This window comes from Anomaloglossus baeobatrachus, chromosome 9 (genome assembly GCF_048569485.1).
Source record: "Anomaloglossus baeobatrachus isolate aAnoBae1 chromosome 9, aAnoBae1.hap1, whole genome shotgun sequence".
Taxonomy (NCBI): Eukaryota; Metazoa; Chordata; class Amphibia; order Anura; family Aromobatidae; genus Anomaloglossus; species Anomaloglossus baeobatrachus.
In genome coordinates this window covers 34,099,087-34,113,161 of record NC_134361.1, presented here as the reverse complement: position 1 = coordinate 34,113,161, position 14,075 = coordinate 34,099,087, and the positions used below count along the sequence as shown (strand labels likewise).

The following is a 14,075-nucleotide window of genomic DNA, read 5'->3' as shown; positions in this document are numbered from 1 at the left end:
TGGGGTGCAAAGTTACGAGCGTACGATGATCTCTTCTTCTCAATCAGGATACTGGTTCGGAGTCGAGTTAGAAAAGCCTACAGGGAAACATGATGGTTCAGTATTCGGGGTCCGGTATTTCACCTGCTCCCCAAAACATGGCGTCTTTGCTCCACCCTCCAGGGTTCAGAGGTGAGTTTGGTGCACATACTTTGCGGAAAGGCTTTAGAGGGATAACCTAAATATCCGGATATTTTTTTTGTAGGATTGGTGGCCCAAAAGAGCCTCAAGCGGAGAACAATGGGGTGAAAAAGGTTCATCAAGTTACTAGTAGGTATACGGAGGATGGATCCTCGGGGGCGGGGCTTGTAAAATAGGTTGATTTGATGAAGATTTCACTATAAAATCAGATGCACAAGAAGCCACAAAGGAGTCCTAAGCAGGCACCAAGAGCCCTGTGGGTCTGCTCCCACGTGTCGGCCTCGCCAGGGCCTCTTGGTTAGTAGGCCTGATGCGATGTCATGTGTGAATTGTGCCACATTGATAACGTCACACCAGACGTATAAATCAGCAGAGGCGTTAGAGATCCTGGCAGGTAGGAGGAAGTTTGCCATGCTCCATCCGTTGGCCATGGACCTGCGATGTGGTCATGGGACCAAGGTCCTGACAATCTTTTAGATCATCTCTAGTAGATTCTTATGGGATCAGTTATGGGCCTCATTTCTGATTAGTCCAAATGGGAAAAAAAGATCAAATCTTGGTTCGCAATCCTAAATGGGTCATATATATTAGATGACTATTGGCCAGGCCTGAAAGTTTTGACAGAAATGGCCAACTATCTAATGTGAGTGAGGACAGTGATCTCCGACCCCTGGCATTCGAGCAGATGTGGCACTTGTAGCTTCATAAGAACTGGAGGCCATAAATATGGGATTGATTACAGTGCCTCATCATCATCCTTCATCTCTGAAGTTCATGGTTCCAGCATACATAGGGTTAGTAGCTAGGTAATGTTAAAATATAACTTTTAATATAATGATTAAAAACAGGGGATGTGAGACAAACAAAACATATAAAACATATAAAACCCTTACAAAAGGGTCAGAAAACCAATGTCAGTGTGGATAGTGAAATCCACTAACTATGACAAGATGGATGCCTCTGTATGAATTTGGGTTAATGTAATAAACCCCACCTATTATAAGGTATGTAAAGGTAGAAATGGAACAATGTCACCGGTATGAAGTCCTGGTCCGGTGTAGATATTCATAAGAGGATGCTGGATATTCAAGGGGGAGCTAAGATGTATAGCTACCCCATACCCCTTAATTGCTGACACGCAAGTGGCGTGCTCGAGAGTCTCCATGCACGTTTCGTTTACAGACTCATCAGGGGAACTTCATTTAGAAAAGAGCACAATAGAAAAATGCCTCATGCGCCCTCTGTGTTACCAACGTTCCAATGGCAATGCAAACTACATGCACTTTATTACGTCTGTTTTAATCTATGACGTTTGCATTGCCATAGTAATGTTGGTAACACAGAGGGCGCATGTGCAGCCATTTTTGACAATTGATCATGTGACTAGGTATAGCCAATAAGATTTAGCCAGCCTCTATTTATATGTTTCATTATCGTCATTCTGTGCTGGCATCTACCTCTGTTCAGGAGGTATTTTTCTATTGTGCTCTGTTCTAAGTGAAGCTCCCCTGATGAGTCTGTAAACGAAACGTGCATGGAGACTCTTGAGCACACCACTTGCGGGTCAGCAATTAAGGGGTATGGTGTAGCTATACATTTTAGCTTCCCCTTGGAGATCCAGCATCCTCTTATGAATATCTACACCGGACCAGGACTTCATACCGGTGACATTGTTCCATTTCTATCTTTACATACCTTATAATAGGTGGGGTTTATTACATTAACTCAAATTCATACAGAGGCATTCATCTTGTCACAGATCACTTCCTCCCCCTCCCTTCACAATGAACTTTGATAATATTGGCTCATACTTAGTTTCTACGTTTGCACAAAAAAATATAGATAAATTAATTATAATAATGTAAACAATAAATTTCACATAAACACCTAATTATATGAGATAGGTCATTTTCTAATAACACATTCCCTTTAAATCAGGGATGCAACAAAATTGGCACCAATGAGGAAGGATGAGTCTGGAGGGTGAAATGAAATATGAAGAGTAAAGAATGTGCATATAGGCACTGCTATCCTGAAACAAATACATTATATATATATATTATATATATATATATATATATATATATATATATATATATATATATACATACATATATATACAGTGCCTACAAGTAGTATTCAACCCCCTGCAGATTTAGCAGGTTTACACATTTGGAAGTAACTTGGCATTGTGACATTTGGACTGTAGATCAGCCTGGAAGTGTGAAATGCACTGCAGCAAAAAAGAATGTTATTTCTTTTCTTTTTTTTTAAATTGTGAAAAGTTTATTCAGAGGGTCATTTATTATTCAACCCCTCAAACCACAAGAATTCTGTTTGGTTCCCCTAAAGTATTAAGAAGTATTTCAGGCACAAAGAACAATGAGCTTCACATGTTTGGATTAATTATCTCTTTTTCCAGCCTTTTCTGACTAATTAAGACCCTCCCCAAACTTGTGAACAGCACTCATACATGGTCAACATGGGAAAGACAAAGGAGCATTCCAAGGCCATCAGAGACAAGATCGTGGAGGGTCACAAGGCTGGCAAGGGGTACAAAACCCTTTCCAAGGAGTTGGGCCTACCTGTCTCCACTGTTGGGAGCATCATCCTGAAGTGGAAGGCTTATGGAACTACTGTTAGCCTTCCACGGCCTGCACAGCCTTTGAAAGTTTCCACCCGTGCCAAGGCCAGGCTTGTCCGAAGAGTCAAGGCTAACCCAAGAACAACAAGGAAGGAGCTCCGGGAAGATCTCATGGCAGTGGGGACATTGGTTTCAGTCAATACCATAAGTAACGTACTCCACCGCAATGGTCTCCGTTCCAGACGAGCCCGTAAGGTACCTTTACTTTCAAAGCGTCATGTCAAGGCTCGTCTACAGTTTGCTCATGATCACTTGGAGGACTCTGAGACAGACTGGTTCAAGGTTCTCTGGTCTGATGAGACCAAGATCGAGATCTTTGGTGCCAACCACACACGTGACGTTTGGAGACTGGATGGCACTGCATACGACCCCAAGAATACCATCCCTACAGTCAAGCATGGTGGTGGCAGCATCATGCTGTGGGGCTGTTTCTCAGCCAAGGGGCCTGGCCATCTGGTCCGCATCCATGGGAAGATGGATAGCACGGCCTACCTGGAGATTTTGGCCAAGAACCTCCGCTCCTCCATCAAGGATCTTAAGATGGGTCGTCATTTCATCTTCCAACAAGACAACGACCCAAAGCACACAGCCAAGATAACCAAGGCCTGGTTCAAGAGGGAAAAAATCAAGGTGTTGTAGTGGCCTAGTCAGTCTCCTGACCTTAACCCAATTGAAAACTTGTGGAAGGAGCTCAAGATTAAAGTCCACATGAGACACCCAAAGAACCTAGATAACTTGGAGAAGATCTGCATGGAGGAGTGGGCCAAGATAACTCCAGAGACCTGTGCCGGCCTGATCAGGTCTTATAAAAGACGATTATTAGCTGTAATTGCAAACAAGGGTTATTCCACAAAATATTAAACCTAGGGGTTGAATAATAATTGACCCACACTTTTATGTTGAAAATTTATTAAAATTTAACTGAGCAACATAACTTGTTGGTTTGTAAGATTTATGAATCTGTTAATAAATCCTGCTCTTGTTTGAAGTTTGCAGGCTCTAACTTATTTGCATCTTATCAAACCTGCTAAATCTGCAGGGGGTTGAATACTACTTGTAGGCACTATATATATATATATATATATATATATATATATATATATACAGTCACATGAAAAAGTTTGGGCACCCCTATTAATGTTAACCTTTTTTCTTTATAACAATTTGGGTTTTTGCTATTTCAGTTTCATATATGTAATAACTGATGGACTGAGTAATATTTCTGGATTGAAATGAGGTTTATTGTACTAACAGAAAATGTGCAATCTGCATTGAAACATATATATATATACACACACAAACAAATAAAATATTTTAAGTATTTAATTATTGTATTTATTATTAATGGTGTTATTTGCGTATTAAGTATCTGCATTTCATCTGACGTTTTATTGTCTCCAGTGTCACAACCAAAGCGTAACTTCAACACAGTGCGGACACCGAAAGAGCTTGCATCAGAAAATTCCCTCTCCAGGTATCACTGCTGCCCATAAGACGTGCACACACCTTGCAATGTATCTGACTCCGGTCTGATGCCTCACCGCAGGGATCTCTGTATAAAGCCCATCATAGCAGCTTATATCAGTCCCAGAGCTTTACTTGCAACTGTTAATTGTAGAAGAAATCTGTGCGCTAATATTATATCAAATGCAGCAGTGACGGATGTAATAACCCCAGTCTCAGTGTGGGCACATTCCCATACATATTTTACGTAGTAAATGAGCTGAAACTAATATTTGACTTCAGGATAAAGAAATGAGCATTGACACTCTTCTTTATTGTTGTGCAAGGCAGCACTGACATGTGATTATATAGTGGGTTGGAATGCAACTGAAAAGGACATGAAGGAGGAGCAATGTAAGAGTAGATTTGTTCCTCCCTCATGTCCTTTTCAGTTGGATTCCAGTTTTATATACAACTTACATTCAGACTTACCAATTTAATAAGGATCATTGTAAAGAAGTGACAAATGTCTTTTCACAATGCATCTCCCATTTGTATGTTTTAGTTAGATATCAGCATCCTATAAAACTGCTCATGGCAGTCCCACTTACAGATTTAATAAGGAGCATTGTAAACACGAGAGTACTGTTGATTGTCAGATCTTTGCTCACAATGCTCCTCCCTCAGGTCCTTTCCGGTTGAATGCCAACATCCTATACATAAGACAGTAGCCCTTTTAAAAGATTTTTTTTTTTAAATAAAATTTAGAAACAGTTAAAAGGGAACCTGTCAGCAGAAATTTCCCCTAAAACCTAACAGATTCCCCCTCTGCAGCTCCTGGGCTGCATTCTAGAAAGGTCCCTGTTATTATTGTGCCCCCTTTCTGACCAAAAAAAAGAGTTTATAAAGTGGTACCTTTTTGGCTTCGGATTCTATAAATGTGACACGGGGGCGGGCTGCCTGATGGCCGTTATTCTGCCCCCTGGTCCTGTATGCCGCCCCCATCGCTGATTTCCATACTTGTGGACGCCGCCCACTGCTCCAGCCATCCCCGCGCATGCCCAGTGCCCATCTCTCGTGGATGAGCACTGTGCCCAGTGTCACCGCTGGTGACGTGCGCGCAGGGTTTAGATTATGGGCGGTGCTGTGATGTTTATTACCAAGCAACCGCCCATAATCGCGGGACCGCGCTTTCCCCCTCGGCGTCCTTCGTTCTGCGCAAGCGCGGTGCTGCTGACCCCACGTCACCTCCTATCTATGTCCTGCCTCAGGGCAAGATGGGAAGCAGGTGACGTGGGGTCAGCAGCACCGCGCTTGCGCAGAACGAAGGACGCTGAGGGGGAAAGCGCGGTCCCGCGATTATGGGCGGTTGCTTGGTAATAAACATCACAGCACCGCCCATAATCTAAACCCTGCGCGCACGTCACCAGCGGTGACACTGGGCACAGTGCTCATCCACGAGAGATGGGCACTGGGCATGCGCGGGGATGGCTGGAGCAGTGGGCGGCGTCCACAAGTATGGAAATCAGCGATGGGGGCGGCGTACAGGACCAGGGGGCAGAATAACGGCCATCAGGCAGCCCGCCCCCGTGTCACATTTATAGAATCCGAAGCCAAAAAGGTACCACTTTATAAACTCTTTTTTTTGGTCAGAAAGGGGGCACAATAATAACAGGGACCTTTCTAGAATGCAGCCCAGGAGCTGCAGAGGGGGAATCTGTTAGGTTTTAGGGGAAATTTCTGCTGACAGGTTCCCTTTAAATCTTGGGTCAGAAAAACCCAACATGTACAAGAGTTTCATTGATTCAAAGTAGTTTTTCAAGACAAAAAAACATTTAAGGATGAAGAAATCTAATTTTATTCTCAGCGCTGGCTGCACTGATTAGCCACTTTCAAATATGGATTGATTTTCTGTTTTCTATACATTTGCTCATCTTTTTGCAGAGAATAGTGGCAGCTAGAATAAACTGAAAGGGGTTCAACAGGACAGATGATAAATGTATGATAGCCTTAAAGGGGTTGTCCCAAAAACAAAGTACATTTTAATCAATAGATTTTTGAATAAACAAAAGTTCCACAATTGGATGTGTTTAAAAAAAAATGTTCCTGTGCTGAGATAATCTTATATATGTGTCCCGGCTATGTGCTGTGTAATGGCCGTGTCTGACCGTACAGGGACATGGTCTTATCATACCACAGCTCCTGAGCAGAGAGGGAAGAATATGTGATTATACAGACAACAATGCAGTGACTTGCAGCTAACTCTTTCTGTGAGGTAAAATATTTCCCTGCCTGTTTAAAAACATGTTTTACCTCACAGAAAGAATCATATGATCCCATGCAGTAATGCCATTATACTCTTTTTACATCCTCCCCTGCCCAGGAGTTGTGATATGATCAGACAATGCCCCTGTTTGGAGAAGACAAAGCCCCTGTATGGTCATATAATGCCACTGTGGTCAGACAGTGCCCCTGTATGGTCAGACACGGCCATTACACAGTACATAACAGGGACACATGTATAAGATTATCTCAGCACAGGAACTTTTTATTTTTTTTTAAACACATCCAATTGTGGAAATTATTATTATTCCAAGGTCTATTGATTAAAATATACTTTGTTCGTAGGACAACCCTTTCAGACCCCCCATTTGAAGCCCCCTATGGGTTGAAGTGAGCATGTACAATAAACACTGAGCCCCCCATTCATACAGGAGGCTGTTCTCTTGATTGGTTCAGTGGTCGGACCCCCAGCGATCCTATATTTATGGAGCAACCCATCGATGGTTTTCATGGGGCAACCCCTTAAATAATTTACAGGGGATTGATCTCTGCCATCTGATATTTATCATGTATCCACTGTCATCAATATCGGATCGGTGGGGGTCTGACACGTCCGTGTAAACATTGAATGGGCGGAAGACCAAGTCTCTACTGAGGGACTAAGAACTTAGCTGAATTTTAGCCCATTTGCTCCTTAGTTTTTCTAGAGATGAGCAGTGTCATTAAGTAGTCGAGAGTTATAGGGGAAGATTTATAAAACGGTCTAAAAGAAAAAAAATGTCTGTTTCCAATATCGACCAATCACAACACAGCTTTCATTTCATATAGCTCTCTCTATCAATAAAAGCTGTACTGTGATTGGTTGCTATAGGATACGCAGGTGTGTGTGTTTTCGGGCCCTGTTAATCAAAACTGTCCAAGAGAAAACTGTTTCCCATAGCAACCAATCAAAGCTCAGCTTACTTTTTTGTATGTGTTCTAATAACATGAGAGCTGCACCGTGATTGGTCACTGTCGGTAACAGACGGTTTTTCCTTTTAGACAATTTTGATAAATCTGCCCCCAAATAGTATCTGAAAGTGACAAACGTCAAAATCATGGGAAAGCTCAGAATGGGCCCAATTGGGTATCCCGCCAAATAGACTACACTTTCAGTTAAAGGGGTTTTCCATATCTTTATTATTGATGGCCTGTGCCTGTTACTATCCACTGTTCTTTTTTAGGTCCAAAATTCTGTGTAGAGTCATTTTATATTGTAGATTTGGGGAAGAAGTTTGTTTTTTTAATGTAATTCTGGTTGCATATAGCCACCACTAGGGGGAGCTAACAGCATATGGATGCATACAGCTGGTATTGAAGTCAATGGGAGTTATGTACATATCTAAGTATGTCATTTTCAGCAAAGGATAAAATAATGGCCTACAGTGTAACTGTATACTGTATTCAGCCACTCCGCTTTGTACTCACTTGTATATACTATATCCATGTTTGTCTTGTATAATGTGCTACATGAACGGCAGTGAAAACAAGAACTCCAGTGTTGCCCATAACAATCAATCAGCTTTTATTTCCAGAATAACTAGAACTTGATTGATTGCCATTGACAACCCCGCAGTTCTTATTCCAGTCCACACGACCTTCCACCATTCTTTAGAACTAGCCCCCTCCCTGAATTGTGCGTTTGTCGCTATGTATTTATCTGCTCGGCTCTTACTATTTCCATCCATTTGCATTGTCTATCTGTGCAACATTCGGTCTTTTTTTTGCTTTTTTTGCTATGCATTCATTTTTAGATATTTTTTTAATCAAATGCTGTACATTTAGTTGCCACTTAAAGGGGTCCTCCATTCTTACCTGATGCTTTAATCCAGGAAATATCCAAATCCTTGTGACTCCAATCTGACGCATGCCATTTTGTAATCCAAGCGACCATCCAATATTTAATGAAACTGTTGAGGAGGGAAGGATATAAGAACCGGGGGGCATGACATCACCAATAGCGAAACTCCCCCCCAAAAATATATATTAGAATTTTGCCTATTTTAATTTTTTAAAAAAAATTTGGAAATAATATGCTTGAGTGGCTAGCCAGATTATAGGGGTTTTCTGGTTTAGAAAACCCATTTTCAGGGAATTTCAAAAATAGTCATTCCCAACCACTGGGACCCCCACCAATCCTGAAAATGGGGGTAAAAATACCAAGTGAGAATTGATCAGTGGTCGCTCCTGTGCTTGGCATTGCTTGTTGGGATTGCTAGAGTCCCTTTCTCAGGATCACATGTGTGCGCACATCGCCTAATCCGGTAATTCGGCATTGAGTTCAATTACTTCACTTTAGATGAGGTCACGGAGTTCACTTGAGGTGAGGTCACTGAGTTCACCTCAGGTCAGTTCACCTGAGATCACAGCTGGGGTACCGTGGGAACCCCCAGCTGTGACCTCAGGTGAAGTCATTGAACTTAATGGTGGATTACCGGATTTGGCTATGTGCACACGTTCAGTATTTGGTTGCAGACATTGGGTTCAATGTGCACATCAGTGGAGGTTCCAGTGTTCGGACCCTGATCATTTTATTAGTTCTCAATTTTCCTGTGGGTAGGTGATAACTTTAAACGTTGGGACTAATTCTTTAATATAGCTACAAGTATGTCTTTTGTCCCAAGATTTTTCTATATTGACTAAGATTGGTGAAGCTTCAAAAATATCTTTCGTTCTGGAGGACCCTACACTTAAGCCCATTTATATCAATGGAAAATGTGTAATACTTTGTCTCTCCTGCGGAGGCACTGCATGAAAATTACTAGGTTATTTAGCAATCTGTTGAGGAGGTCTCAGACAACATGTGATCCCCATATTGTAAGTGGACCTCTGTTGCAAAATATAATTGTCCAAGGTGGACATCCCCTTTAAAAACGGATCCTGGGACCTCTTTGCTAAGGACATCCAATAAAGCATTGAGAAATTTCAATGGTTGGATAGCTATTGGTGCTTTGTAACCAAAGGCTTTTGCACCATGGAGGTCCAAGTATTGGGTTGCAAATTGAAGACCTCAGTAATGTAGTCTTCTGGAGGTGCTGAAGCAGGAGAACCCCTTAAAGCTTGCTCTTTATTTTCAGTTGTATGCATTTCTCTGCACATCTCGTTCGTTGTGTCCTTGCAGTGGCTCTTTTTCTTTCTTTCTGCACTCACTGTCCTTTCTGTTCTCCTTCAGGTTGCTGTTTTGCTGTTGGTTCCCCTGGCTGCTTCGGGCTGAGATGCAATCTTAACCCCTTCTCCCAATCAGCCCTGCATCTTCTAAGCCCTGTCATTTGGAGCCACAGACTTCCGTCTCCTTCTGTCTGTGTCTGCATCCCTTGACTCCCCAGTGCCTTGTCTAATGTTCCTCTGAATACAGGGGCCCCTCTGTGTGTCACTGTCTCATTCAGTGCAAAAATAAATGCCGGAGGAGGGGGTAAAGAAGTTCCTGCTTCGTACTGGTGAAGGTTTTTACTTGCTTCCTTCCCTTAACAGAACCTTCAACCGGACACCAAGTGCAGGACCCTACAACACTATCCAAGCTTTCTCTAGCTGCCATTCATTTTCTATTACACCTCTAGTGAAGATATAAGTCCAGCTCATGGGCCTTTAATCTGTAGGAACTAATAGTCACTTCTTATAATTGGTTCATTCATGATCATTGACCCATCAAAATCATTCAAGGCTTGGCCACATTTCTCTGAGGCCAATGATGGTCTTCTACGACTTCGTAACTAAAGTCATCTCCGTACTAATTTAGTCGTGGTCAGAAAATCCATTCCAAGCAGTCAATAATTGAGCCAGACCTTCATGTGATATTGCTGGGTAAGTTCTTGGACTTCTCTGGTCCATCAAGATCATTCAAGCCTTCAGCTTCTAAGACTAATTGCACCCCGTGACTAGGAATGGTAATGTTATTGAGGTCAACGATGTTCAAACATTTGTCTTTATAACTAAAGATAGTGATGTGATCATGGTTGAAAATCCATTCCATCTAGTCATCACACAATACTTGAGCAAGACCATTGTATGATATTGCTGGGAACGTGGTTGGACGCTACATATCCATCAAGATCACACTAGTATAAGATCTCTTGTACTAGTTGCAACCCATGACTAGAAATTGGTAATGTCGTTGAGGCCAACGATGATCTATCATGTCTTCATAAGAAAAATTATTCTATAAGTCCATGACCAGGCATGGTAAGGTCACTGAGGTCAACGATGTTCCAACATTTGTCTTCATAACTAAAGATAGTGATGTGATCATGGTTGAAAATCCATTCCATGTGGTCATCACACAGTACTTGATCAAGACCTTTGTATGATATTGCTGGGAACATGGTTGGACATTAAATATCCATCAAGATCACACCAGTACAAGATCTCTTGAACTAGTTGCAACCCATGACTAGAAATTGGTAATGTCGTTGAGGCTAACGATGGTCTACCATGTGTTCATGAGTAAAATTATTCTATAGTGATTTAGTTATGGTTGGAAATTTATTCCACGTAGTCGTCACCGAGGACTTGATCAAAACCTATTATAGGATATTGCTGGTTAAGTTGTTGGACCTCACTAACCCATCAAAATCATTTGAGGCTTGGCCAAATCTCAAGCACGAGTCACAGCCCATGACTAGGAATGGTAATGTCACTGAAGCCAATGATGATCTATCAGGTCATTGTATCTAAAGATAGTGATGTGGTCATGGTTGGAAATCCATTCCATGTGGTCATCACAAAGTACTTAAGCAAGACCATTGTATATCGCTGTGAAATTGGATGTACCTTATTAACCCATCAAGATCATACAAGGCTTAACCAAATCTCAAGTACTAGTTGCAACCCATGGCTAAGAATGCTAATGTCACTGAAGCCATCTATGATCCAACAGGTCTTTATAACTAAAGATAGTGATGTGGTCATGGTTGGAAATCTACTCCATGTGGTCATCACACAGTACTTAAGCAAGATCATTGTATGATATTGCTGGGAAAGTGGATGTACCTTGTTAACTCATCAAGATCATACAAGGCTTACCAAATCTCAAGTACTAGTTGCAGCCTGTGACTAGGAATGGTAAAGTCAGTGAGGTCCACAATGGTCTTCATGATTAAAGTGATGTAGTTGCTGTTGGACATCCATTCCATTAAGGTCATCACACAGTACTTGAGCAAGACCGATTGTACGATATTGATGGGTATGTAGTTGTAAAACAGTGAATGTAATGTAAAGCTAAACTTTAACAAATGAGATTTGATGTATGTATATAGCATGCCCAAGCTCCACCGTGTCCATTTCCTATAGTCTCTTCTGTATATGCCACTGTATCTCTAGGCTTTCCCAAGTCACCACACACTTTGTCAATGTGTCCTGTTACCTAGACACCTATGGATCTCTCCAGGGATGATGGAAGAATTAGGTTACATTATTTTGTGATGTACTGTACATAGTCTTCCGTTACTCAAGTCTCAAATTGAAATTTATCATAGTCAGAGCAAGCATAATCAGTAGTGTCTCACTCTTGCCGTTGGCTCCAGTCTTGTAGTCCTTTGATAGCTATAGTATGTCGGTACTTTTATGATGCCTTAATGTTTTTTATTTACCTATTGACAGTTGAGGATAGTTTTACATTGTCCAAAGAACAGTCTTCTTCGTAGGGTGTAAATTACTCACTCATCCCACCACTCTATATTAAACCAGTATCTTCCAGTCCTACTTGAATGTCTTTCAGTTACATTTGCCGTTGCCTTCTATAGTTTGTCCATAGTCCATCACGACCCAAAGTGATCGTAGACATTAGGTGGATATCACTTGGTGGTTGAACAACCATTAAACAAATGGTTAAGAGTAGATCGTATTGGCCGTTACAGTTGTTTGAAGAGACCGTACATGTGCATTAAGTCAATGGGCGACCTTTCCAAATCTTTCTCAGAACCTTCATTCTTGAATTCCAACCTTGTTCCAAAAGATAAGTGTGTTACCATTTGGCTACAAAAATTGTTAAATTCCACCAGATAAATCTTATTTGTGGTTGGAGATACCCATTTTGGTCATGTTTAGTCCAATGTATATGGGCAACTTAAGTTGCTTCCAAAGTACGAGGTCTACAACACAGATCTCTCATCATCCTGAGATGCCCAAACACTTCCAATAGCTGTGGGGTGAACACTTCAGCTGACCAAAATTACAGAACGGGTTGGTGCGAATGGATTCAGAGTCCGGTCCAACGGCTACTAGATGTGTGACATTGTTCCAGGCCAACTAGAGTAAAGAGGTGTCGTGGATGCCAGGAGGTAAGAGGATATTCTCAGGGCTCCCTTCCAGTGGTCAAATTATTGGAACCTGGTCCTACGAACCGATTGGCACCAACTCTGACAACCACCATACATATGAAAGCGCCATTTGGATGAGCAATTAGTGGGAGTAAGCCATGACTAGATACTGCTAGGATCTGTCAGGAAAGAGTTGGCTGGCCCCCATAGACAAAGAATAGTCAACCAGGTTTGGACAAATTTAAGGTTTATGGTGGCCTCTAGGCTTCACCATCTTGACTGTTGGTTGCTGCCTCTTCACTCGTTACGCCTTCTGTGTCTTTGATTGCCGTGTTTTCTTATCTCTTGGTTGGTTCTTCTCATCGCCCTATGTCCGATTTCTTCCCATCATCCTCCAGTGTCTTGTTGCAATAACCTTCCATCTTTTGGATGAATCGGGTCGATGTTGTATATCCCACACGGCATGTGATCAAGACGTTGCCCACTGGATTTCTCGCTCCCACTGCATGCAGCCTCCTCCTCTGTACATAGTAGCATGGGGTATTCTGTGTGCCGTGAGTAGTATCTCTGTGCATTGTGCTAAATATTAGCTAGCACAACCCCACCCGGGGCTCACCGGGCAAATCGGGTGATCATACACAATCTATAGCGCATTTATACAGATGGCAGCATATACACACACACAGTACATATCTGGACTGATACACACAACACACGCACAGTAGCAGTGGTCTGTATAGTTATATATATTTACAGTCTACCTGTATACAGATATATGGGCAGGTATATAGGACACCTTTGTGAGGATGTGTTCTATTATATGACCCCCCCCAGGGGTGGGGACATCACTAATTCTCTCATATAGCAGACCCCACCTTTGAAACGTGTTCTGGGGCCCCTTCCTGTAACCCTGCGTAAAATCTTGTGATCTGCCTGTAACTTGTGCTTTTACTAACCCTGTATACAGGACACGTGGATGTACGTCAGATAATAAACTGATTTAACTATTGATCCTTGTGAGGCGTCTTTTTCTTACTTAATAATGGGTGAATGTGAATTTCGCTCCTCGGGGGCGGGGGAAGGGAGGAGACAACTGCACAAGACATGTTTCTGTTCCAGAAAAGTGGTTGTCACAGCTCTTAAAGGGAACCTGTCACCTACTCACCTGCGGGGCGGTCCGATATGGTAAGTTCTGATGGGCGCCGCTGCTCCAGGGTCCGGCGCCTCCTCTC

At 42.2% G+C, this 14,075-nt stretch overlaps 1 protein-coding gene across 2 annotated transcripts in view; it reads left to right on the top strand.

The window, feature by feature from the left end:
* The window catches only part of CLIP3 (CAP-Gly domain containing linker protein 3), a 36,907-nt gene extending 23,055 nt beyond the window's left edge, over nucleotides 1-13,852 (top strand). For both annotated transcript variants that reach the window (XM_075323518.1, XM_075323519.1), the window contains exons 11-14: nucleotides 48-171; nucleotides 245-309; nucleotides 4,226-4,298; nucleotides 9,762-13,852. In XM_075323518.1, coding sequence (XP_075179633.1) covers nucleotides 48-171; nucleotides 245-309; nucleotides 4,226-4,298; nucleotides 9,762-9,816 — 317 coding nt within the window. In that variant the 3' untranslated portion in view covers nucleotides 9,817-13,852. The remainder of the gene's footprint in view (nucleotides 1-47; nucleotides 172-244; nucleotides 310-4,225; nucleotides 4,299-9,761) is intronic.
* The last annotated feature ends 223 nt before the right edge of the window (nucleotides 13,853-14,075 follow it).